Genomic DNA, 26,176 nt, shown 5'->3' with positions numbered 1-26,176 from the left:
ACCGCAAACTCAAAGTAATAAATACCTCAATACATATATGAATCTGTACCTGAACATCAAGGTCAAAGTAATTATTGGTAGGGATGGGTCATGATTGTCAAATTTGCAAATCGTCATTAAATTATAAAAAAAGGAAATAGTTTATGCAACTATCGTCTTATCTTTAAGCCAAGTTCTGGAGGACTTAAATATATTTTTAACACTTTCAAACACATCGCCAGAGAACACGATACAAATAAACAAATAAAAACACTTTTTTTGGGTGTGTGATGAGTGATGCATCTGTGTGGGATGCCAGATCTATTTTACAGTACGTAGGAGAACAGCTGGGGGCTAAACATGTGGACCGGCCTAACTTAAGCACAGTAGCTACTGTATGCTTTCTAGAAATGAGTCCGCTGAAGAATGCTGTCATGATGAATTATGAAGCGCAGCTTTTTCATGTCAGCCAGTGAGGAAGTGTTAAATGAACACACGGGATCTGATTGTTTACATACAACAAGACAAGATTGCGACGAATTATTGGTGTTTTCATCCATTTTTATGAATGTATTATGTATATTCGTATCCATACAAACCTCTTGTATAAATTATAGTATGCATTGGGGTGCTTCAACAATGCAATGCAATTTAATACTAGTAGAGTGAAAAAATGATTGATATACAACCAAAAACAAAAAAGTGACATAAAAATGAAAATGCTATGTTGAGAAAAAATGGCGTTTAGATTAAATACGAATGAAAAGATTGTGTGTCTTTCAGTGACACGGTGAGATGGAGAGATTGGTGACCTTGCCGATTTCAAGTTTTGAAATATATGTTTATCATTCGTGGTCCCTGTTAAATTAACTTGTAAACAAAACAAAAGGGTCCTGCTAACCATGAATTAATGGCCGCGCTGCCCTTGATTCTGGCTCTGCCTGTCAGGATGCCTTTCTGCCTCTCCGATATGCCGCCAGTCTGGAATCCTGGCACTTTACTTCAGACACAATCGAAATTGGCGTGTTCTCACAGGCAACATGGCGGGCTTGCGGCCACACGAAAGAGCAGCGTCGGTTTGTTGCAGCGCGTGCAGTCCTCTTTTCAGACCTGTTCACCCAGTCTTCTTCGCCACCCCTGAAGGTGGTTTACACTACCGTGGGATTAATTGTGCTCCACATTGTGGCTCGGGGGGGGGGGGGGGGGGTGCACGTCTCCAGTTTGTTTGCTGTTTATTTAAATCCTTTGTCACCTCTTATAGCATTGTGTTGTATGCTGTACTGATTTTACAGCACCCTTGAAGGAAATTTGTGGTATTGGGCTACAAAGAAAAAACTTGTTTCAGTAGATCATGAAAGTGACTGGCACACATCTACCTCTTCGTCCATGGTTTAGGGACTGATCATCTCCTTTTCTGGATGTTTTGTTGTGCTTGTAACTAACTGTACCAGGGCAGGTTTCGTCCTCCTGTATTTGTAGCTTTATCTGTAGTGCAGCCACCGCTCATCCTGCATTTGTTTTGCATTTCACTGTTGGGGTTTCATCCTGGCTTCCTCTCTTTCACTGCGACTGATAAACTCCACCCTCTGGTGGCATTGAACACACTGTACCGTGCTGGCATTTATTTTTGCCTGAGCATTTGAGAGCACACCAAGTTTTATTTTTGCTTAAAACACTGCCGCCCCAAGTTTGTCTGTGCGCCTGCTTGTGGATGCACCACAGCGACACACAACAAAGAGATACTTGTTTCTATAATGGGAACAGGCTGCCTGGTGTTCTTTGCTGGTCTTCAGTCCACAGTTTCCATAGCATCAAGAAGAGCAGAGGAAGGAGACACGGATGAGAGTGAAAAATAGGCGCCCTATTTTATTTGAAGAAAAAAAAGTTGAACCCGCTGCTCTTCTTTCTCTCCTTCGCTTTCTCTCTCTCCCTTACGCTCTCTTGTGTCCCGAGGCAACGCTGAAATGGGTCGCCTCAGCGCCGTGCTGCAACACTCCTGATAGCGACTGCTGCTATTACTCAGTTGTTCCGAATCAGAGTCACTGGACTTTGGCGTCTTCTGACAGGGAGATTTGAGAGTCCCTGCTTGTCTCGCCAGGTCAGATAGAATCCGTCTGGTGTCATGGAGGAGAGATGTGAGATTCTCTCTTGAGTCGGCGGTCAAATGGAAGGAGCATTAACCCTAATACCTGGTGTCCTTTCTATCTCTCCTTGAAGACGGGGTTGTTGTTCAGCTCATGAAGGTTTTTCTCTTCAGACGCATGCATTATAGATTCAAATAAGTAGAATATACAGTTTAGATTAAATACCCACTGCTGATATAAGCCCACAATTCTCACTACTCATGGTGTGTAGGTTAAAAAAGACATTTTAGACATTAGCCGACATTTTTCCAGTTTTGTTGCGCTCTTGCCACTCTAATAGTGTTGTTTTCAGCTTCAGTAAGCAGCTGTTTTCAGTAAAAAAAAAGCTTAAAAAAAACATTGTACGCTACTTGCTCAGCACCAAAGTGCAGAGACACATAGTTAGCAACTAACTGCTGAACATAGTGGAGCATTTAGCAGCTAAAGAGCCAGAGGTTGGTGGAGACCAAAAACAGAGCTAAAACAAGGGTGATTATGTCAGTGTTGTGTTCACAGCTTGTTGCGGCCAAAAAAACCCGAGTCATTGCAGGTTTCATGGTTTGTCTTTGGCTCACTGAATGAAATACCCGAGCAATCAAGAGCCTTCATCATGTGATGGATACAAAAATCCTTTCATGCAGTGACAATATTGTCATTTAGCAACCCGTTGCTTTGTAACTACAGTCTCTGTTTCGGTGTATATTATGACATCACCCATTCACTCTGCTGTAAGCGAGCGATGAAATATTTAGATCTAATGCTCTTTACATTGAAGTTGTGGATTTGGCTTTCGGAGATGTGGGATTAAATTCCATTTGCAGCCTTGCAAGTTCATTTTGTTCTCAGGGCTGCAAAAGCAACCTGCAAGCACATTGCGGGAGCTCATCTTAAGCCTGACACTGGAGGTCAGTATGAACCCACTGTGGCTGCTCCCTCTGTGTGCTGTCCACTGTTGCCGGCCTGTTTGTGGCACACCACCAGTGGTGTATAGTAACGAAGTAGAAATACTTCGTTACTGTACTTAAGTCGTTTTTTTGGATATCTGTACTTTACTTTGCTATTCATATTTCTGTTGACTTTTACTTTTACTTCATTACATTTTGCAAAGAAAACTGATACTTTTACTCCGATACATTTCCCCTGAAACCTTCGTTACTCGCTACAAAATCAAATCTATCTTTAGAAACAAAATGAATCATGAGAGCAGCGTCGGGGACTGTGGTGGAACACAGACTGCAAGCAAGCAGGTTTGGTGAATCAGTGGTCCTAGCAGCAAGTTAAATCATTGGTTAATCACGTTAATGCGCAATTGCAAACAAGTGCTCTCAAAGCCGCGGTGTTTTGATTCCCAGTGATGCTACATGCTATAGCATATAGCATCCTGGGCTAGCGAGCGACAACATGACGGGTGGGATGAGGAGAGGTGGATGGGTCAAACAAACACTGGTGTTTCCTCCAGGAGGCCGCAGTTTGTGCCGTGTGTGAAACGAGAAGCCAATGTTGATTTATTTGTGACGTAACTTCCGTACTTAAGCAACGCCACTTCCGTAGACTTCCGTAACGCAAACCACGATCTTTTCCTAAACCTAACTAAGTAGTAAACCTCAGTTGTTTCCTGTAAAGATGGAAGTTTATTTTGAAAAGACAGTATGCATGTAACAAGCGAAAACAGACTCATGTTGCTGGACTTTTGCAGGAAAAATGCACGAAAAATGAGGAGTAACTTTTCGTAAGATATTAATAAAACGGGGATGAATTTATATCATTGTATAAAGAGAGTGACATGAGAAGATCAATCTCATGTCTGTAAGTTAAATCAGCTATAATCATTCTTTTAAAGTGATTAGTGACTCGTCTAAAACATTTAAAAAAGGAATAACTTCAATAGAATCATTCTATACACTGTAGCTTCTTTACATTCTAATAGAATGTAAAGAAGTTACATTCTAATACAATGTAACTTCTTTACATTCTAATAGAATGTAAAGAAGATTCAGCTTGAGCAAAACCTTTGCCTATTGTACAAATCAGGCCCATAGGAGTTTACAAGGCAGGTGTCCTTTCTCAAAACACTGACCTGATGCATCAAGTGGATATGTTTTGCTGAACATAATATTATGCATTGGCCTCTACATCCTCTAGTCGGAATGAGCATTCTTATAAACGCACTGTTACAACTCCTTCATAGTGTCATATTGCTTTTCGGAGAAGTATGATGATAAGTTCATAGTAGATGCAAAAGTATACTTATGTACAACATATTATGTTGAACATTGTTGATCCTGAATGGATCACAGCTGACCCAATTATGTTCAACACAGCTCCATGTCCTTAGTCATGGTGCCACAGCACTTAAAAGAATAAACTTCATAATTCTCAAAATTCTGACCCTTTGCTTTTTTATTAACATCATTTTCTTGTACTTTTACTTTCAATACTTAAGTACATTTAATATCAGAAAATTACTTTTGATACTTAAGTCCAATAAATATCAGATACTTTAAGACTTTTACTCAAGTAGTATTCTAATAGGTGACTTTTACTTTTACTGGAGTCGTTTTCCAGTAAGGTATCTTTACTTTTACTCAAGTATGGCTTTTGGGTACTTTATACACCACTGCACACCACCAATACGTATCGGGTCACATTATTTTTGTCAAGCATTTCAGATCTGATAGGGAAAAGGACAGGGCCGACACAAAGCCAACACACACGCGCACACTTACATACTGTACATACAGAAGTGTGAATGTCAAGTACACAAACACACTCTGACGCTGACAACGTCCTCCACTGAGTCAAAACTAACTTGCAGCCAACTTCATGTTGGATGATTCAGAAAGCCAATCATAGCAGGGGATAATGAAGAGCATTAAAAATAACCTGTCTCTGTTTCTGTGTGTTTGTGTCTCGCGTTTCTTTCTTTCAGATCATCAAAAGCTGGAGAGAGAGGCGAGGATTTGTCGTTTACTGAAGCACACCAACATCGGTGAGATGCGAGTCCTCGATCTTAGAATACGCACGCACAAGTATACACACTAATACAAACACGTGCACACAAGTTGTTCAGGTCTCTGGTGAATCCTGCCACGGCTATTCATCTTCAAGACACAGTTATGAGGGAGACAAGTGTGTGTGTGTGTGTGTGTGTGTGTGTGTGTGTGTGTGTGTACACGGGTACAAACGTATCTAATGATGATGTATCTGTGTGCTCTCCCAGCTGAATCGTCAGAAATCCCTCTCTCTAAACTACTGACCCTTTAGCTCTCTCCTCCTCATTATACCTCGGATAGAATCCGTCTCTCCTCTTTTTTCAGTTCTGCAGTACAGCTGCCGTTTAGTTTTCCAAGATAACTTCTGCCCCTATAAAGTCTGAGGACAACATTTGACTCCCTGGCTTTGAAATCTTAAGGCGTTACATTACGGGCAAAAACATTGCTTTTCATGCACTGGTCCATTTTTAGATTTGGAACTGTTTTGATCCCTTGATGTCTTTTTCCGAAATGCACTTTTCAGGCGTCAATTCTACTACTTTGTCTATTTGTGTCTGTAGATTTCTCCTAAATTCACCAAAGGTTGCCGTCAGATAATGCCTCATTTGCACATTTAAACTTAAAATTGAGAAAACCTGTGATACAAAAAATAGTTGTCTTAATGTAAGTAATCAACTGAGGGAGTTTGATGCTGCTGTCCATTGGTTACATGTTCACCTGTGTCACACCTGTTCACCTGTGTCTTCAAAATGTATGTCATTTTACAATCCATACATTTAAAGGCCGTTTTCTCTAAATTAGTTGTTTTTTTTCACTTCAGTAGCACTTACATCCATCACACTCTCCAGTTGCATTCCTATCTTTATTCTGAAGGATTTCATAGAGGGATTCATTGATATGTCATTCATAGCCTGAATAATTTAATATTTTATTGCTAAACATATGGCAAAAATAGTTTTCTATTATTTTCCGATTTATGGAGCGATAAAACAAACATATCCATAGTGTAATTGGTTCTCAGGTTTCAACAAAATTCAACAATAATTTTAAACCTGGCTTGGTCCAATGTTCAGATTTCTGTTCTGGAAATAAAAGCACATATTTCAAAAGATAAAGCTTCATTTGAATACATAAACTTGTCTTAATGTAAGTAATCACTTGGGAAAGTTTCATGGTGGTATCTATCTATTAGTTACAACTTTTAGGTATTCACTTGTAGTGTCTCCTCTAAAATAACATGTTACAAATTGGAAAAAGGCAATCTATAATATATTGGAGATACTACAAAGAAATGACTTCGGATAATTCGCAAGTTTTAGGAGCCAAATGCTCAGTGGGCTTTGAGGGCATTGTTGACTTTCTAATGTCACGACTACGTATTGTGTATGTTAAGACCTTGGATTAAAAGAGCACATCTGGAAGGATCAAGGACCAAAGTGGCAGCCAGCACACTTTCCTTTTAAATATCTAAATGTTTGAGTGGATTCAAAGAGCTCTCACTGTGTTTAAATCAAATAGTTAATCAGCATGAAACATGTTTGATCATACACATTTTCCCCACACATAGGATTTTAATTGATATTCCTTTATAATACATGTTGAGCAGATGCTAGTTCAGATGTCAAAACAATGATGTACAAATCATTAACCCTGAAAATGTAATCTTAATGGTCCCAGGCTGGTTGTGTGAGTACAGGTTTGTGACAGCGGTTTGGTTTCATAAGCCAAACTTCTGTAGCCTAGCGTGTAGCTGAGGCTTTGTTATCTGCAAATAACGATGTATTGCTTGATTGACACTCCTTTGCATATTACTACTGTATTACTGATGACAACCTAACTCTGCGGCATTGCAGCACAAAGGAAAGTGTAAATATGGGTTTAAAATGAGTAATGGCAGTATTGGTATTGAGGTATTGACTGCTTGGTCTTTCATTTGGCTGTTTCTTATGTCTCTTTACCTTTTCCGTCCTGTGTTTCTGTTCCTACTAAATCTCCTCGACAGTACGACTCCATGACAGCATATCAGAAGAGGGTTTCCACTATCTGGTGTTTGATCTGTGAGTAATATTCTATCTCTCTCTCTCACACACACACACACACACACACACACACACACGTTCTCCCTTTCAATTGTAACCACCAATTACACATGTTTCTGCTTGTTTTACTTTCCCTTCTAACTGGTGTATTTGGGTACGTTCTGTGTGTAAAGTCCTTCCTATGTAGGTGGTTCAAGATGTACGATGTCAGGTTGCAAAACCAAAGGAATGTCTCGTAAAGACTTTGTCTGCATCCAAAATCGCATATTATGCACTTCATACTCAACAAGTGTGCTGTCGTTCAATATACTTATGTGTAAATAAACGGTAGTGTTTATCTTTTTGGACGCAAAAATGATTTGTGAGACTTATAAAGTCTGAACTGATTTAAAAAAGGAATTACGTAGCATATTACGTAATGTATTATGTCTGATAGTTTTCTGATAGAAAATTGTTGTTACTACCTCATTGTGGGATATTTATGCATCCACAGTGTCCAGTGTTTGCGTCCTGTAATATTTTACCAGAAATAGTATGTCATTTAACTAAAACATAATATTAATACAACATTTTCACGGATACTTTAGCGTACTAAATAGCATCTTTGTATGGAATTTCAACATTTATAAGACGTTATCTTAATCTGTTGCTTGGAAACATCTGTAGCTCTGTTCAACAAAAGCAACCGACTAGACAGGAAGTCACTGCAGCATCACAAGCTGTAACATAACGACCAAATATAATTGTTTCAGGGGGCCAAGTGATCGCTTGGCGTTTTTTAAATATAGGTATTACTTTGTTTTTTCGTTTCTATTTACACATGAACAACATTGGAGTGGGTGGGAAATAACGCTTTGTAATTCAAGTACTGTATCATGTTATTTCGGTGAAATGTTATTTAAAATCCCCCAGGCTTACATCATAATTCAACGGTATTTTGATTAAGGGTCAAGTAGGATGTGTGAACCATATTTCCTATTCATTAACAATACCTCTTTTATTCTCCAGCAAGATAAGGTTGTGTCACTTAGTTAGTTTGGTTAGCTAAGATTACACACCAGTTACACCTGGAAGTAACAACTAGCCTCTGCATACGAGCGAGCTGGTGTGATGCTCCCTGTTTTAATTTAAAAAATGCATTCATCTCGGCTACAACCAGGATATGGTACTTATAAAGAGCAAGTGTTATCGGCTCCTGACCTATATCCCCTTTCCTGCATGTGTGTGGTGGAGGATGTGTGTGTTTGTAGAAAGCTCTTTCGGCAAATCTGTGCCCAAATAAACCTTGATGAGATATGCGCACATGTAATGACTTTATGGTGTGTGTGTAAGGCTCTCTATCAATACAAGGAAAGTATTGTTTTAGTCATCGATACAGAGAGAAAGAAACATTCACTATGACGTGCACAATCTCTGTCCCTCCACAGGGTGACAGGAGGAGAGCTGTTTGAGGACATCGTAGCCAGGGAGTACTACAGTGAGGCTGATGCAAGGTAACACACACACACACACACACACACACACACACACACACACACACACACATGCGCACACACTGCTGAGAACAGCAGCTATTATCTCTGTCTGTTACTGGTGTGGGTGTGTGCTATATTTGTGCCTTTCACATGTGGTCTTCTTAGAGGGTGTGATACAGCTGCCTTGTCTCCAAAGCATGTCTTACAGTTATTTATAAAAGTGATTCACGACATATAGCCTGCGGTATTAATCATACACAGCCTAACTTACACTGCCAGCGTTGTGTTGAATTACTTCCTCCCCAGAGTGAGCGAGAGAGAGAGAGAGAGTGAGCGAGAGAGAGAGAGAGTTTTCTCGTCATACACACTGTATCACGGTGGTTTGTCTATATGGTGTAATACATCAAATCTTGTGAAAAATGACTTACCTTCACGGGACTTAATGTTACCCGTCAAGAACGCAGCATCACACATAAGAAGCCTAATGAGAGGCATGTGATACATAGTTATTGGGACTGTTTCCTCTTCTCTTCCCCCCCCCCCCTCGATTCATTTCCCTTGTCTTCTCTTCTGTCTCCTTTCTTCCTTTTCCGATCCTGCCTCCCCTTCCATTTGTGTTATCACAACCCTGTGCCTGTTCACCGCTCTCCCGCCCTCAGCCACTGCATCCAGCAGATCGTCGAGAGCGTCCACCACTGCCACGTTAATGGGATCGTCCACAGGGATCTGAAGGTTTGCGCGACCGCAGCCATGGATGCAGCCCATGTTCAGTCCTGACTCTGTGCGACAGATGGCAACATTCAGAAAGGCCCCGTGACTCCCCTCGCAGTCCTTACCCTTTGCATCCACACACTTTTTTCTTTTGTTTTTACGACATAAAACTGAAATCGATAATTGTCTTTTCATGTGAGAGCAAAAATACCGTCATTTGTCACATGATTCCACTCTCTTGTTTAAGCTTTAAAAAGCTCTGAAAAATTGCTGGAATCTGACCACAGCTATGAAATTTGCTGCAGTTCTGGTGTGCAGAACCAGATTGAAACACACCAAACTGCAGAGGCGGAGGAGGCTTGGCTGCTACATTGTTGCAGTAAAATCTTGTTGAGTTTAATTACCCATCCTGCCAATGTCAGGATGAAGGGTCCTCCTCTTAACACTTCCCCTGATGTTGCAGAGAGCTCGCTAGCATCTTAAGGTGCGTGTGTGATTGTGCAGCACTCCGAGTGTAGCGCTATGGTGACGGGAAAAGGAACAATCACGAGCCAGAACCTGAGGAGTGATCACCATTTGCATAATTTTGTAAAAATTATGTTGAGATGTGAAAGATTTCCCAGGTCATGAATATTCCAATGGTAGTCTGTAGCGTTTTTATGGGGAGGTATAGCATGAGAGTGAACATGTAACTGCACCATAAGAAACATTGAATGCAGAAATAACCAGAATAACCACTGTGGTTTATGAGATTTCTAATCCATGGACTTCATTAGAGTAGACATCCTCTTCTGAGGGGATTTTAAGTTTTCGGATGCTTCATAATCAGGAAGATTTATTCATTGCGATGGAGATGATTATGTAAATGTTGTCCAGTTGTCAGTTAGTGTCTTGTAGAGTCATATGTCTGCCATGAACTGACTGCTCACAGGTCATCTGCGTTTAGAGTCTCTAAATGTTAGGAAATGTATTATTCATTGGAGCACAATGTCTAACTGGCCTTAGGTCAGCAAAGACCTTTCTGCACCTGCGTGTGTCCGTGTGTGTGTGTTTGAGAGAGTGTGTGGCCGTGTGCTTGCTGATGTGCTTGCATATATTTGCGATTGTGCTAAACTGTGTCTGTGTGCGGCGTGCATTTTGTCTTTACCCATATGTGGCTGAGTCTCTTGTTTTCACAACCACGTCTCCCGTTACGCCACACCTCCCCTCCTGTATCCTTCTCCCACGCCGTGTGCACTTTGTTCCCACTCATGGATTTTAACAGCAGTTGTCATTGCGGATGGGGGCACACGGTGTCTGCTACCAATGAACTCTCTCACAATCCATGAGACCTGGGGGAACAAGTCCACAGCTCCAGCGGGGAGAAGTGTCCTTTGTCACATAGAGATTTGGTCCCGTGCCCATTTTATTATGTTTCTCTGTCATTTGTGTGGCAGAAAGGGAGTTGCCTCAGACACTGATTTAAGAGCAGTTTAGCATTGTTGACCCCTAATAGCTTGGATTAGGATTTGGTTTGGCTAACCTGGTTTTAGATCTGTGTCTGTGGGCGGCTTTTTCCCAGAGCGTGTGACCTCTCACCTCTAACCTGTTTGACTCCGCCCCCCCCCAGCCTGAGAACCTTCTGTTGGCCAGTAAGCTGAAGGGGGCGGCGGTCAAGTTGGCTGACTTTGGGCTGGCTATCGAGGTGCAGGGGGACCAGCAGGCATGGTTTGGTGAGTATTCATCCATCCATTTCTTCAACCTGAACCGGTTGGTCAATCAAGCAACCAACCAATAAGTCGATCAATCAATCAATCGCACTTTTAGTTCGTCGAGAAACATCCTCGTCACTGAATCGCCCACTCCTGCCTACCATTCCACATCTCCTCCCGCCCTCCATATCACTCCTCCAGGTTTTGCCGGCACCCCGGGCTACTTGTCTCCAGAGGTCCTGAGGAAAGACCCATATGGGAAGCCTGTTGACATGTGGGCCTGTGGTAAATAACGTTCAAATTCTCTCACCGCAACTGTTTGAATGAACTTGAAGAAGAGTGTTCTGCAACAACACTGCAGCGTCATGTTGTTTAAAGTGTTTAATCGTAAAGAATGCGATATCTTTTCTTATCACCATACTTTTCTATAGTATGTTGGTCCTTTCTGTTTACATGCTGAACTTACCATGTCTCTTCTCTGCAGGTGTGATTTTGTACATCCTGCTGGTGGGCTACCCTCCATTCTGGGATGAGGACCAGCACCGCCTTTACCAACAAATCAAGGCTGGGGCCTATGATGTAAGCGCTCACACGCATACAGTACAAACTAGGCCCAATCCTAGAATGTGTTGTAGAACGTTGTATTATTATTATTATTAACAGGCAATTTAGGATGTGTTGTCATGGTGACATCACTTGTAACTTGTAGTTACTGAATAAAAACTACTTTTGGAACGGGGGTATAGCAAGAGCACGTGGACAGCTGCTTCGTCCTTACTTGGTCCACTTTTAAAGTCCATCTCAACAAATTTGATACATCACCACATATCATCATATCACTCCAACCTTAACCAGTACTACAATCACAGCCAAAGTGCACCATGGCATGTTATGTAGTTCCCTGTCTAAATAAAAAACAAAAAACAGCATTCGTTAAATGATGCAAATAGTATTATTATAATATTATATATCTTATATTATGCAATAATAGACCTAAGAAGGTAATCTGTCAAATTTATCTTCACAAAAATAAGTCTCGTCTGACATTACCATGAGGCAGTGGCATTTCTAAATGTCGGCAAACAGCCTTACCTTTAGCCATTTGGTCATGTGTGGTGTCAAATCCAAAATGGTTCCACAAATTGCTTCTCAGATGGTTCGATGTCATGACTATTGTTAAGTGTGGCCCGCTCTACTGTGAATTTGGAATTTGGAAAATTAAGAACTATGTTTCCTCATCTGAATCAGCCAAAACCATTGCAATTGTAATTGTAAAAGGAACCTAATCTTCTTTGTGTACCTTGCAGTGAAAATCACACATCAACCATATTTGTAGCAAAAAATATGATAAAATCTAAATTGAATACACATATTGAGAGGATCGATGTTTCACTCATTTTCTGTATTTTCATTGATGTTTTCACTTTCCTTTTTCGTTCCTCTCTGATGATTTCGGCCCAATTACCGTTGTCTGTTACAATGCGTTTGACACTCTTTTTGTTTTTCTGACAGTTCCCGTCCCCAGAGTGGGACACTGTAACTCCTGATGCCAAAGATCTGATCAACAAGATGCTAACCATCAACCCCAGTAAACGCATCACTGCCACCGAGGCCCTCAAACATCCCTGGATCTGTGTATGTGACACACACACACACACACACACACACACACACCACAGACATGCAGAAACGCACACATAAACTCATATACAGACACAGAAGACACAAAAAGATAAAGACCCACACACTGACACTGATGAACTATTATAGATAACAGAGTGCCTCAGTAGCATCAGTTGTGCCATCAGATCCAACTTGTGAGAACACACAGTCGCCCACACATGCACATGCATACATTCCTCCCATCCATTATTTCTATTATCCCTTAATCCTCAAATCCTCTCATCTTCTTCCTGCAGCAACGGTCCACTGTAGCCTCCATGATGCACAGGCAGGAGACGGTGGAGTGCCTGAAGAAATTCAACGCCAGGAGGAAACTCAAGGTGGGACGTCTGGCAATCCTTCACGGTTCTATTCATACAGAACAAGCCATCCAGCCATCTCTCCTTCCCCACTCTAGACTTTGCACGCTAGAAATGATGACTTTGTTCTCTAAAACCTTCAAGTTGCCCTTTTGATGCTCTCCTCTTTCTTGCCGTGACCTTATAATCAATCTTCCTATTTCTGTCTCTCCGTTCCTGTCTCCCTTTCTTCCTTCCATCATCATTATTACTTCCCTCTTCTCCATCACTGCAGGGAGCCATTTTGACCACTTTGCTGGTCACAAGAAACTTCTCAGGTATGTCTCTCTCGGCCTGGTGTCCAAGACCTGGGTTACCCAAACATATCTTATGAACTTAAACCGCTTATGTTTGAAATAATCTGGAGGCTTGATACTTCTGGGCCTTAAATATTGGTGGTAGTCTGGTTAGGTTCGCTATGAAAAATGCATCTTCTAGTCATGAGGAGAACAGATCAGAGGCACCACACAGAAGGTAAAAAGGTGCAATTAATCTTGAACTTTTATATAGAATAGCAACCTTTTGAACCTATTTCTGAATGCCTTCGGTCTGTTTTCCTGTAGAACAAAGGCAAACAGAGCCATCGCTCTTTATCTCTCCAGCTGTAGCTCTTTCACTTTATCTCGATTTTGCGCTCTGCCATACCTTTCTTTTTGTTGACCTATCTCTTATTTTGTCATTTGTCATTTGTCATTTACCAGCCTGCTTTCTCTCTTCATTCTACAGTAAAATGCATCAGTGCATTTGTGTCTCTTTTTATTCATCATTTTCTTCCTTTTTCAAATTCCTTTCCTTCTTTTGTTTGGATTGTGGTTTCTGTTTTGAGGTAAGAGCTTTTTTTGGAATGACAGGGAAATATGCGGGTTTGGGCTCAACGAAATGATGTATTTAGGCCTTACTTAACTCTTATAAGAGCCAATCACATGTGCATGAAGATGAGATGTTTGGTATTTAAAAAAAAAAGCACAATTAAAGCTCACGCTTGCAAGAATGTCAAGATGAGATCAGAATGAAATGCAGACAAGGATACAGCATGCATTTTGAAATGCAATCTAGTGTGTTTGGATTATTCTATTCCGTGAGAAATGTGATGATGAGTGGCAGGATTGTGTGTGTGTGTGTGTGTGCTAGTTGTTAAGTGCATGTGTGCAAATGTCCATTTTAGAATGCTGTGTGGGTCTGATAGGTAGATTACCCCTTTCATCACTTGCTAAATACACACCCAATCCCCAATCAACCTCCAGCCCTTCACATGAGAAACAGTGTGTAGTCGGGAGAAACAACCAATCAATGAAGATGCCACTCTGAGCGTCTGTTGCATTGCATTATGGATCTTGCAGTTGGATTTTGCACCTGGAGTTTGAAGATAAGCGCATCTGACTGATATGCTTGCTTGCACGTTAGTGTAGCCTCAGGACTCTGTTTGAGATCCCTCACGCTGAAGTCTCTTTCTGTCCTTCTGCAGCAGCCAAGAGTTTGCTGAACAAGAAGGCGGATGGCGTTAAGGTGAGTCGCTTTGCACCGTGAAGAAACAATGCTTTGTTTACTTGCATTCGTTGTCTGGAACGTTCAGTGTCTGAGGAGCCTTCTGGATGATTGTTACGCATTGTGCACTCAGCAACATCATCATTCAGGGACAGTCACACCAAGCAGTGGGCAATGGTTGTTATTTCTTAGCTTGATCCCACAGCTCCTTCAATAGATGGTCAGACCAGTAAACATCTACAGTTATATACTGTAGATAGAAAGTTTTGTATTTTATTATTGGTCGGTCATTAAGCAAATGTTTTCTTTCCTGTTACTATATATCGGACCGGATGGGTGTTCAGAATGACAGATTATAACTCCTGATATCCTCCATGTTGTTACTAACAGCCTCCTTTGTGTTCTGCTGAGTCTAGCACTTTAGAATTAAATACAAATTTGCTCCCTGATAAAGGATTTTGGTTTTAGGAACATAAGCAGTTTCCCTCTGACTGACTGCTTTTTGATATGTGCTCCCTACTGTCAGCACAGCCTAGTTTAACTGACCTCTTCTGCTTCACTCGAAAGTGGAGCTTTCCTCAATGCATTCACCTTCCTGACTTAGTGCACTTCATAAAACCCACAGAGTTCATAAAAAGGTCTGGTTGGTAACAGTTTAACACTCAGTTACATCACACGAGTTGAGATGATCTCTTTGGAGTGGGCCGTAGCCAGAGTATGTGTGTCTGTGTGTGTGTGTGTGTGAGCACAAATGTGGGTCTGAAAAGTGTGCACGTGTGTCATGTCCCCTTTACACTGCCCCCTGCAGGTCAACAACAAAGCCAACACAGTGACCAGTCCCAAAGACACTGGCCCTGCCCCTGTGCTGGTATAAACACAAAACTTCTCCCACACCTGCACCTTCATCCTCAAAACCCTCTTTGACACCATCTCACCTCACATCCCCCCCCCCCCCCCCCCACTGCGGAGGAGGTACAGGTTCACCCTTTCACATCGGCTCAGATCATTTCCTGTGTGATGTCAGCCCTGCTTCTTGTGATTTAAAATTCTGAACCGGGTGTATAAGAACAGAGAGACGTGTGAAACGGATGTCTAGCTCAGTGTTAGGCTATCCCTGAATGACACAGCGTGTAAAAGCTTTTGTGGCCGCGGAAGCGTGTCACAGCTCCCAGCATATTAGATGAAAAATAAACGATTCATAATTCATTCTGAATTAGCATACGCCGTTTACACACGTTTGGATTTGACGAGTGTAGTTTAAAATCTGCAGTTAAGGGCGACCTCTACCTCATCAGCCACCCTCTTTCCCATTTTCATTTGCTTGAACCCTTCCCCTCTCCTCCTCCTTTACACACCTACACCAAGCATGTGCTCCTATCATGGACTGTACAACTGTACATGATCACTTTTGCACTTGATTTTTAAACGTAGCACGGATGTGTTATGCAGGTCTAGTTTGCCTGTGCATGGCTGGAGTGAGAGGATGTCGCCTCCTTAGGCTCATTATGACGCTACACCCCCCCTCCCCCCCCCCCCTCCCGTGATTTGGCTGTCACTCATTGGCTCAAGCATGGTGTGTGCTGACTGGCTATCTGAGTCAGGCCACATGACTGTTGCTCTGCATGATGTCAAAGCCCCCCCCCACTCTCTCTTTCTCTCTCTCTTTCTCTCTCCGTCATCATGTACAGACACACTTACACACACACACACACACACACACATAGATGCAGGCTGCTGATGTTATAATCTAGTGTAATCGGGGTGAGTGATTAGAGTGACTGATCTGGTCATCAAGATCGATTCCACAAAAGCCCGGACATCTGACTGCCGAGGCGAGGCGCTGCAGTGGGCTGGTGGGAGAAAAGCAGATAGAGGAAAGACATTGAGCAACAATGTCATGCGGGATGGGAGATAGAAGCATGAATGGTAGAAAAACACAAGTGGACACTTGCAATTCAATAATTGGAGGTTTATTTTGGCAGATGCATTGTGACAAATAGATGTAAAGATAAATAAATGTAGATAGATAGACAGACAGACAGATTCTGTAAATACACACATATACATTTCCTTTATCAGTGTCTGTGCCATCACACCTTTTCTGTCCTTCGATAGTTATTTCTTCCAACAGGTTCTCTGTCATTTGTTCTCTTTAGGAACCACAGACAACTGTGATCCACAACCCCATAGATGGAAATAAGGTATTGCAATTCGTAGTAATTGTCATTGTTGCTTGTATTTAATGAATTGAAGCAGTTCCTGTACGTCAGGCCTTGTCATTCTCCAATTTCAATTAATAAGAACAGTGTGTCTTTCCACCAACTGCCCTTATATTGTAGTGTTATATAATCAACTCGCAATAAATTATGTTCATATATATATATAGGGGTTTAAGACCCTAACCTTGTAATCTGGTTTAAGCCTAGCCGGGGACTTTTGTTGCATGTCGTCCCTCCGCTCTCGTATAACACAGAGCATTTTAAGCGTTTTATTTCAACACTCAGATATTACAAACATAAATTATACTGTATACAAACTGTTGTCATTCTCTGTCAGGAGTCCATTGAGAGCGGCAACACCACCATTGAGGACGAGGACGTAAAAGGTAAGGAAACTTGTGCTTGTGTCCACTCACAGTCCTCATCTGCGCTGCGAGGTCACATCAGTCGGTCCTCGCCGTGTCAACAGTCAGGCTGTTCGCTCTTGATTTTTCCTCGGTCTGTTTTCCTCTCCTGTTTACGGTTTGAGATTGTCCGTCCTCGCAATGCACCAACCATCGCTCCTCCAGTGAGATTAAACCTCCGTTTTTGATCCTTTTAATATTCTGCTCCCTCCATCCGATTTATTCCTCTGTATTTGAATTTGGAAGTAGGTGCTCTCCTGCTGTGTATTCGTGTCTTGTAGACACAGATGCTCTTTTCACTCCTCTCTTTGCCCTCTGTTCTGACTCACCCACACATCCACGCACACAGCAAAAAGCTGACTCGTACACGCACTCATGTACACACACGGTGTCGTGGCGTACGGCGGTGGCTTACTTATTTGACATGTCTTTTTGTTGCACAAATTAAGTGATTTTTTTTAACATCCCCCAGCCTGCACCAATAACCATAAAGGTAACTGTCAACATTACTTAGTTGAAACTGCTTTTGTAGCGAATACTTGCATTGGTCTGTTTTTGTTTCTTTTGAGCTTTGTCGGGTGAAAGGAATCGTGTCATCTTGCATTTTGCTGCCTGATATCACCATTAGTCATGGGAGGCTTTCTTGTCGTTTTGATACAACAAACATTTTGTCAAACACTTTTCTTGAGCGCCTTCCATTTCTAATAACTTTGAATTCCTGCAGACTAGAACCCATTAGAAGCTGATCTGATGTCCGGTTTTCCTTATCTGCACTTTGCCTGAAATGCAGTCACCACTACCCACTTTTGACATGCGTTCGTGTCGTTGATGATGTTCTCTGATCTTGTGTTGTAGCTCGCAAACAGGAAATTATCAAAGTCACTGAGCAGTTGATTGAGTCTATCAACAATGGAGACTTTGATGCCTATGCGTAAGTTGTATTCGCACTGTAACTGTCTAAATGGTTATACTGCTTTGCTTACATCTATGTCTGACTCTGTATCCTTTTTTTCCCGGTGCAACAGGAAGATTTGTGATCCTGGTCTAACTTCCTTTGAGCCCGAGGCCCTGGGCAACCTGGTGGAGGGACATGACTTCCATCGCTTTTACTTTGAGAACGGTAAAACATTAATCACGACTTGTATGGAGCCTGAAACTGTCTCGTTTTACAAAGTAGATAAATACAATTTCCACAGAATCGTCCAGTTCGGAGGGAAGTATTCAGAAGTATTCACGGTGTTTGTTCGTGCTACTGTTGCCCAGAGCAGTTGAGATTCGTTGTAATTGCAGGTCTGGGGTTGCTCCAAAAGGTGCAAGTAGCCAGCTGGCTCCGCACTAGACGCCCAGAAAGAGAATTTGGCTGGAAATTAACGGCAGTGTGTTATTCATTCACATCAATTTGTTAAGGTTTTTTTTTCCAGCTGCTCTGGAGATTTTACACTGTATGGAACCAAAAATGCACGCTGCACATTCATTCATGACAAAATGAAGGATACCGTACTCACAAGCAAGCATGTGGACTAAAATCACTTATTTTACAGAGAAAGACAGAACACCTAACCTTCTTCACAGAAACCTGTTTCATTGATTCAACTCCATTCGTAGGGTTCAAACAACACAGAACACAAAACATTGTGTTGGTATTAATATTCCGAGAATAAGGAAGATCCCCGACACAGTGAAAGTGGTATTGGGCATGTTGTTTCTATGAAAGAGAGTGTATTTGAGGGTATGGGCGAAATTGTTTGTTCTTTATCAATATTTCGTCCTATCGGTTTACAGTTCATGTTTGCTGGTGCACTACAAGGGCACGTCTGTGCAATGGACTAACCTTGGAGCAAAAAAAAGAAGCGACGAATGAACGACTGCTATAAATGGCAGAATGTCCTCAGTCAGGGTAAAAATAGTTCAGATAAACGAGATATGTCCTAGAAACCTCAATCACTTGGCGAGTCTGTGCTTGTCCACTATCCAACACCAACACATGGAGACTTTTACTGAATCTTGTTGTCATATCAGTTAGTGAGTGTGAGAAACACCTGGTGATCCCCTTTCTAGTGCTCCGTTGTTTTGCTACAGTCTTACACAGACTCAGTGCGCAATATAGGACCACAACTGTTCATGGATGTAAGCAAAAATACACGCATTACCAGGGCTAATATTGTAGACAATAAGGTCACTCGCACAACTGCACAACCACCCAACAACTAAGCCCTGCGACAGAATCCACACAGCACTCAAGAACGCCTCGTGTTTTCACCTGACGCATTGCAGGTCTCTCACAATTCAGTCACAGGAAACATATTCTAGCTTCCGTTATTAAACATTGGACCACACGTGGGAATATGTTGAAGAGAAAGCAAAGTTCACTACTTTGCTTTCTCTTCAACATATTCCCACGGCTCGATCCGCACCGATTATGTATTTTTAACCGGTGCGGAACCATGATGTTGAAGCAGAAAAATAATCCACTGCTTTTCAGTGTGTACGGGGTAACGTTAGGTTTTCTAAAATACACAACGTTTGCATGGCGGACCATTGGCAGCAGCGGCGCACATGGAAGAAGGCCTCACCGGAAAGACCGCAACGACATTTTTCTTCATTCCTATTTGGGAATACATGTTCTGTAGTTTGAATCATGAATGCTGCCGGTAATAGATTTTTCCATGGACCCCCAAAAAATGTGCGGTTGAGGCTTTTGTGGGCCCCCAAGTTTCGATCAAGCCCTGTATTCCACACACTGAGTTAGTATTCCTTTAAGAGGAAGGTCAGTGTATCGTTTTTGAACAATCATACAGCTGTATTAGAATTTCCCAAACCCAAGTGACATGGTTGATATCCATCTTATTCGTTTAGTGTGTGTTACTAAGTGCAGTTGCTCCCTGTAATCAGCCATTGTGTCACCCTTCCAGCCCTGTCCAAAGGGAACAAGCCAGTGCACACCATCCTCTTGAATCCACATGTGCACCTAATTGGGGAAAATGCAGCGTGTATTGCCTATATTCGACTGACCCAGTACATGGATACCAGCGGCATGCCCCGCACCATGCAGTCCGAGGAGACCCGTGTGTGGCACCGCCGCGACGGCAAGTGGCAGAACATCCACTTCCACCGTTCGGGCTCGCCCACCATCCCCTCCCAGTAAGTAAGCAACAGTAAGAAACACACAGTCGAAAGCTTGAATGAAGAGAAACTAAACAGCAGCTGAAAATCTTGTTTTTCGCTGACCTCAAGGGGTTAAAATTCTCCACCTTGCTACAGTGTAGCAGGTGTGCTCCAGGGTGTGGTCAGTACATTGTGACATCACTGTTGGGTGTGGTTACAGGTTCAAAGGAGCACACTTCTGACCATACCCAACCACATCTATCAATTCGTGGTCAATGGTGCCACAGAGTTGAAACCTTCAACCAGAGAGGTCAGCGAAATAATGCATTTCAGTTTACTTCACCCTTAAAATTACATTTTGTATGTCAATTACTCACTGGGAATTACCTTGAATTCTTGAAAAAAAAAAGCATTTTTCTTGCATGCCTCCACGGTGAACGGAGAAATCCTTTATGAATTGAAGTAAATGGCCACTTTTAACAGTGAAACCTACATCAAAACATCCGTTTATAAACGCCGACACATTCTTGCAGGAATATCGAAGTCTCGTTTTTCTAGTCGTAAGATGTCCCGACTTAACAGGTGCAACAAGAGTGACAAGAGAGTGAGCAAAGCACAGTCTGTACTCTGTACACACGCACATACGACTGAAAAAAGGTGTCATTGGGCAAAATAATTGGGTGGACAATCATTTGTTACGGGCTTTTCCCAGTGAGTAATACTAGATACTCGTGAGCCAGCATGCACAGTGATACTGTGATGTTATTAATGAGACCAGTGCTTCCTGCTTTCATGCTATTACATGTAATATTGTCTGTGAAAAAGTTCCCATTATTATTTCTTTACGCAGTAAACATTGTCATTGTCTCATGTATTCTCTCTCTCTCTCTCTCTCTCTTTGCAGTTAATGGAATATCGACATGGGCTCGGGAAAAAAAATCTCTAGTCGGGCAGCCAACTAGCCAACCCCCATGACTGCCGACCCTTGACCCTTCTATAAGGACACGGCATTGCAGGATACAAGTATTAATACATTTTATTGTTATGGCATTTTATTAATGCACATCATTCGAGACCCACCACCGGGTGGCTGCACACTGTATTTGGACATTATGAAACGAGCATATTGACATTTCTTTGTTTGTTTTTTAAGATGTTTTGGTATGCATTTTAAATATAAAATAGAGACGTTTGAAAATCTACTACTGTAACCGCTCCCAAAAATTAGTTGTGTATTTTTAAGTGTATTTATGTGTGTGTGCAATACAGAAACATTTGGAAGATCAGAATGTTAAAATTGAGCTTGCTTTAGTTCTGGTGATGTATATATATATATATTGTGATTGTTGATGAAAAAACAAACATTGAAATTGCTATTCTTGCTATCAGAGGAAATAAGAGTTTACTTAAAATCCAGTTTATGAGCTACATTTATGTTTGCTATGAGCTAAGTCATACTGTTTGAATTGTCAGATTTCAATCTACAATACTAATTTCAATGTGAAGAAAAGCAGAGCAGCTTACACTTTGCATCGAGATATGTTTGCCTTTATATCAGTGAAATAAGAAATAAGAGAATGTAGCATATATGTAATATATGAAAATTCAAGACTATTGTGTAGTGCATGGGGGGGGGGGGGCATATTGTAAGTAAGATCATATGAAACTATAATATCTTCTGTTTGATTTGTGAATCACTGACTTGTTTGTTTGCGTTTGTTAATGTTGTGCATCAGTCCCGTCCCAAATGTTTCTAATGTCCTCCAGCATCACACAGCTTTCGTAAAAACAACAACACAGTTATGGTGAACATCCAGCGTAAATATCAAAAGCTTATATCCAAGAGGAGGGAAAATAAACTCCTGCTTGCTGAAGCACCCCTTACATTTTGTATAAAATTGAGAAGAAAACAAAGGCATTTTTCATAATGTTTGTACTTGTATTGTATGACTGTATGTATAGGGTTTCTGTTATTTTATTCTTCGTCATTTCCAGTGTGATACTTAGCCAATTGCACAGAGAAGGTGGAGATGATGAAGATGGCTTCAAAGGCACCATATGCTCTGCCTTCAGTGTTCACCTGAAGGTTGGGCTAATGAGTCTGGAAGCATTGGACTGAAGAACATCGCAGTCAGACAAGAGGATGGTGGTAAGACAGCAGGAGGGAGGAGTCAAATGAGAGTCGGACTGCGATAAATGTCTTCCTTGACGTTCAGTGCTTCTACCAGCCGGTGGCCTCCTTGCCACAGCAGGACAATGCCAGTGTCTTCGTCATCCTTACTGTTTGCTCTTTTCAATTGGTTGGTCTCTTCTTTTCTAAGGGGAAAATATGATAAACATTTCTTTTGACGAAACATATGATGTCAATGCGGTGCACCACTCCTTATATGGTGTGAACCTGTTGCCAGCACGGCAATGGATGGCTTAACATGTTTAAGAAATAAATAAATCAGCTTAAAGGTGTGATAATGAAAGACCTTCAACTTGTTCTGTGTTTTGTGCCCTCTGCTGAGGTGGAGGGAAGCTGCTGTGTGTGTGTGCATAGGCACTGCATAGTTCAATTATATTATTAAATCTGTCATATTTACATATCAATGTAAATACTGATATTTATGGAAGCCCATAGGGGACTTAATGAAATAATGTAAACTTGTAAGTTTTCACACATCTGAAAGAGTCAAAAAAGTTATCAAAAGTCAGTGTGTATGTCAAAATACTTAATAAAAATACATATATATATATATACATTTTTATATACATAATAAAAATTATAATGTCAAAAAAGTCAAGATGTAGTATTTAAAAAGCGTTATTGTATCGTATGACAAAAGTAAGTGTCAAACAGATATGATGGTACGGCAAAAAGTCATGAAAAAGCACAATATAGTATATCGACAAAAATCATCAAATAATATGTTCAAAAAAGTGAAATATTTTGGAATGCAGTCATATTGTATATCGAAGAAAGCCATGAAAAAAAGTGATGGAAAAGTGATAGTATATTTCGTCGAAAAAAATGTATTAAAAAGTCATAGTATGTATGTCGAAAAAAGTCATACTATAATATGTAAAAACAAAGTCATGAAGAAATCATAGCAAAGAATGTCAAAAAAGTCATACAAAAGTCAGTATGTTGAAAAAAAATGGCACATGTCGAAAAAAGTCATAAAAAAGACACAAGGACACACATTAACCATGTAACTGCAAGCACCTTTGTTGTTTGAGTGAATGTGTTTCTTAAACTGTACAAGCTTACACTAATTGTGAGTATTTCGTTTTTACCCCCTGCCCATCCCGAACTATCTTTTTCTCTCCTGCTGATGTTGTTCCTGAGACTGGACACACGGCTGCCGTTGATTTCCTGTGCGGGGTCAGGGAAAGGTTGGGACAAAGAAATAGTAGAACACAGACACACACAGATATAGATACACATCAGTTTGGGCAAGAAGCCACGAATATAAAGTGGTGTATAAAGTACCCAAAAGCCATACTTGAGTAAAAGTAAAGATACCTCACTGGAAAATGACTCCAGTAAAAGCAAAAGTCACCTATTAGAATACTACTTGAGTAAAAGTCTTAAAGTATCTGATATTTATTGTACTTAAGTATCAAAAGTAATTTTTTGACATTAAATGTACTTAAGTATTGAAAGTAAAAGTACAAGAAAATGATGTTAATAAAAAAGCAAAGGGTCAGAATTATGAAGTTTATTCTTTTAAGTGCTGTGGCATCATGACCAATGACATGGAGCTGTATTGACAATAATTGGGTCGGCTGTGATCCATCCAGGAGCAACGATGTTCAACATAATATATTGTACATAGTATACTTTTGCATCTACTAAGAACTTATCATCATAATTCTCCGAAAAGCAATATGACACTATGAAGGAGTTGTAACTGCGTTTATAAGTATGCTCATTCCGACTAGAGGATGTAGAGGGCCAATGCATAATATTATGTTCAGCAAAAAATATCCACTTGATGCATCAGGTCAGTGTTGTGAGAAAGGACACCTGCCTTGTAAACTCCTGTGGGCCTGATTTGTACAATAGGCAAAGGTTTTGCTCAAGCTGAATCTGCAATTGGGCGACTGCTACCATCATAACTCCATCTGATCAGAGGAACAACGTGACTTAAATATCAAAACATGATCAATACTAAAGCAACACCGAAAGTAACAACCCAGTCGTTACTTGAAACTGAAAAATGTCCTGTTCATCTTCAAAAGACAATTCTAGAATGTAAAGAAGTTACATTGTATTAGAATGTATTCTTTACATTCTATTAGAATGTAAAGAAGTTACATTCTATTGCAATGTAACTTCTTTACATTCAATTAGAATGTAAAGAAGCTACAGTGTATAGAATGATTCTATTGAAGTTATTCCTTTTTTAAATGTTTTAGACGAGTCACTAATCACTTTAAAAGAGTGATTATAGCTGATTTAACTAACAGACATGATATTGATCTTCTCATGTCACTCTCTTTATACAATGATATAAATTCATCCCCGTTTTATTGATATCTTACGAAAAGTTACTCCTCATTTTTCGTGCGTTTTTCCTGCAAAAGTCCAGCAACATGAGTCTGTTTTGGCTTGTTACATGCATACTGTCTTTTCAAAATAAACTTCCATCTTCACAGGAAACAACTAAGGTTTAGGCGATGAAACTACTGAGTTAGGTTTAGGAAAAGATCGTGGTTTGCGTTAAAATATCTACGGAAGTGGCGTTGCTTAAGTACGGAAGTCACGTCACAAATAAATCAACATTGGCTTCTCGTTTCACACACGGCACAAACTGCGGCCTCCTGGAGTTAACACCAGTGTGTGTTTGACCCATCCACCTCTCCTCAGCCCACCCGTCCTGTGTGGAATTATACTCATGTTGTCGCTTGCTAGCCCAGGATGCTATATGCTATAGCATGTAGCATCACTGGGAATCAAAACACCGCGGCTTTGAGAACACTTGTTTGCGCATTAACGTGATTAACCAATGATTTAACTTGCTGCTAGGACCACTGATTCACCAAACCTGCTTGCTTGCAGTCTGTGTTCCACCACATTCCCCGACGCTGCTCTCATGATTCATTTTGTTTCTAAAGATAGATTTGATTTTGTAGCGAGTAACGAAGGTTTCAGGGGAAATTATCGGAGTAAAAGTATCAGTTTTCTTTGCAAAATGTAGTGAAGTAAAAGTAAAAGTCAACAGAAATATGAATAGTAAAGTAAAGTACAGATATCCAAAAAAACGACTTAAGTACAGTAACGAAGTATTTCTACTTCGTTCCTATACACCACTGCTAATATATCCAAAAAGAAGAAAGCCAATGATAACATGATTTTGACACCAAAAAAGCCTATTGACATGGATTGGGGGGGTTGTTTCGCTTATTGCAGTTAAATAGTGTCCGCTGTAGGACTACAGCAGTTCTTTCAAAATGTCAAATTCCATTTTAATTTTTTAAATGATCAGAAAAATTGCATTTTAAATTTGATTGCGACTTACATACTACTACTCGCACAAATGGAAAATTAGGTGAGATTGTTTATGTTGCATTTTAAGTTTTACATTTGATTGAACATTTGTATATTGTCCCCTGGACAGAAGATTAAGTGTTTAAAATTAAATCTCAAATGCCATTTTCATTTTGACTCATACATTGCTTCCATGAATGGAACATCTGGTTACTTTGTGTTCGTAAGATTCACATACACATGTGGAAGATTATAATGCTATTGGGAAATTACATTGTAATTTGAATAAAGTCCCTTAAGGTCTTCTATGGGGTGTTAACAAGAATCGGGTGCTGACGTTCCTTCACTATTGCACTACCTCTAAGGCCCACATGGGGGCAGCACCAGGCTGTGCAGATGGTGAATTGTTCATGAATGTTAGCGAGTGAACAAGAGACACAACGACACAACAC

The 26,176-nt window shown here is 40.8% G+C and overlaps 1 protein-coding gene across 8 annotated transcripts in view; it reads left to right on the top strand.

Moving 5' to 3' along the window:
• camk2d2 (calcium/calmodulin-dependent protein kinase (CaM kinase) II delta 2) overlaps nucleotides 1-22,811 on the top strand; it is a 36,540-nt gene extending 13,729 nt beyond the window's left edge. Inside the window, exons 3-21 of one of the 8 annotated variants that reach the window (XM_079278877.1) lie at nucleotides 5,032-5,091; nucleotides 7,098-7,152; nucleotides 8,562-8,627; nucleotides 9,269-9,341; nucleotides 10,930-11,032; nucleotides 11,213-11,296; nucleotides 11,496-11,590; nucleotides 12,524-12,646; nucleotides 12,931-13,014; nucleotides 13,268-13,310; nucleotides 14,501-14,538; nucleotides 15,326-15,385; nucleotides 16,674-16,718; nucleotides 17,074-17,122; nucleotides 17,996-18,071; nucleotides 18,166-18,260; nucleotides 20,053-20,281; nucleotides 20,466-20,555; nucleotides 21,150-22,810. In XM_079278877.1, the coding sequence (XP_079135003.1) occupies nucleotides 5,032-5,091; nucleotides 7,098-7,152; nucleotides 8,562-8,627; nucleotides 9,269-9,341; nucleotides 10,930-11,032; nucleotides 11,213-11,296; nucleotides 11,496-11,590; nucleotides 12,524-12,646; nucleotides 12,931-13,014; nucleotides 13,268-13,310; nucleotides 14,501-14,538; nucleotides 15,326-15,385; nucleotides 16,674-16,718; nucleotides 17,074-17,122; nucleotides 17,996-18,071; nucleotides 18,166-18,260; nucleotides 20,053-20,281; nucleotides 20,466-20,487 (1,400 nt within the window). In that variant the 3' untranslated portion in view covers nucleotides 20,488-20,555; nucleotides 21,150-22,810. Of the gene's footprint in view, nucleotides 1-5,031; nucleotides 5,092-7,097; nucleotides 7,153-8,561; nucleotides 8,628-9,268; nucleotides 9,342-9,389; nucleotides 11,033-11,126; nucleotides 11,297-11,495; nucleotides 11,591-12,523; nucleotides 12,647-12,930; nucleotides 13,015-13,267; nucleotides 13,311-14,497; nucleotides 14,539-15,325; nucleotides 15,386-16,673; nucleotides 16,719-17,073; nucleotides 17,123-17,995; nucleotides 18,072-18,165; nucleotides 18,261-20,052; nucleotides 20,286-20,465; nucleotides 20,556-21,149 lie in introns of those variants that run through there. The other 7 variants (XM_079278876.1, XM_079278881.1, XM_079278880.1 and 4 more) reach the window with 7 other exon arrangements.
• Nucleotides 22,812-26,176: the final 3,365 nt, after the last annotated feature.

This window comes from Melanostigma gelatinosum, assembly GCF_949748355.1.
Source record: "Melanostigma gelatinosum genome assembly, chromosome: 11".
NCBI lineage: Eukaryota > Metazoa > Chordata > Actinopteri > Perciformes > Zoarcidae > Melanostigma > Melanostigma gelatinosum.
This window is presented reverse-complemented; position numbering and strand designations above follow the sequence as displayed.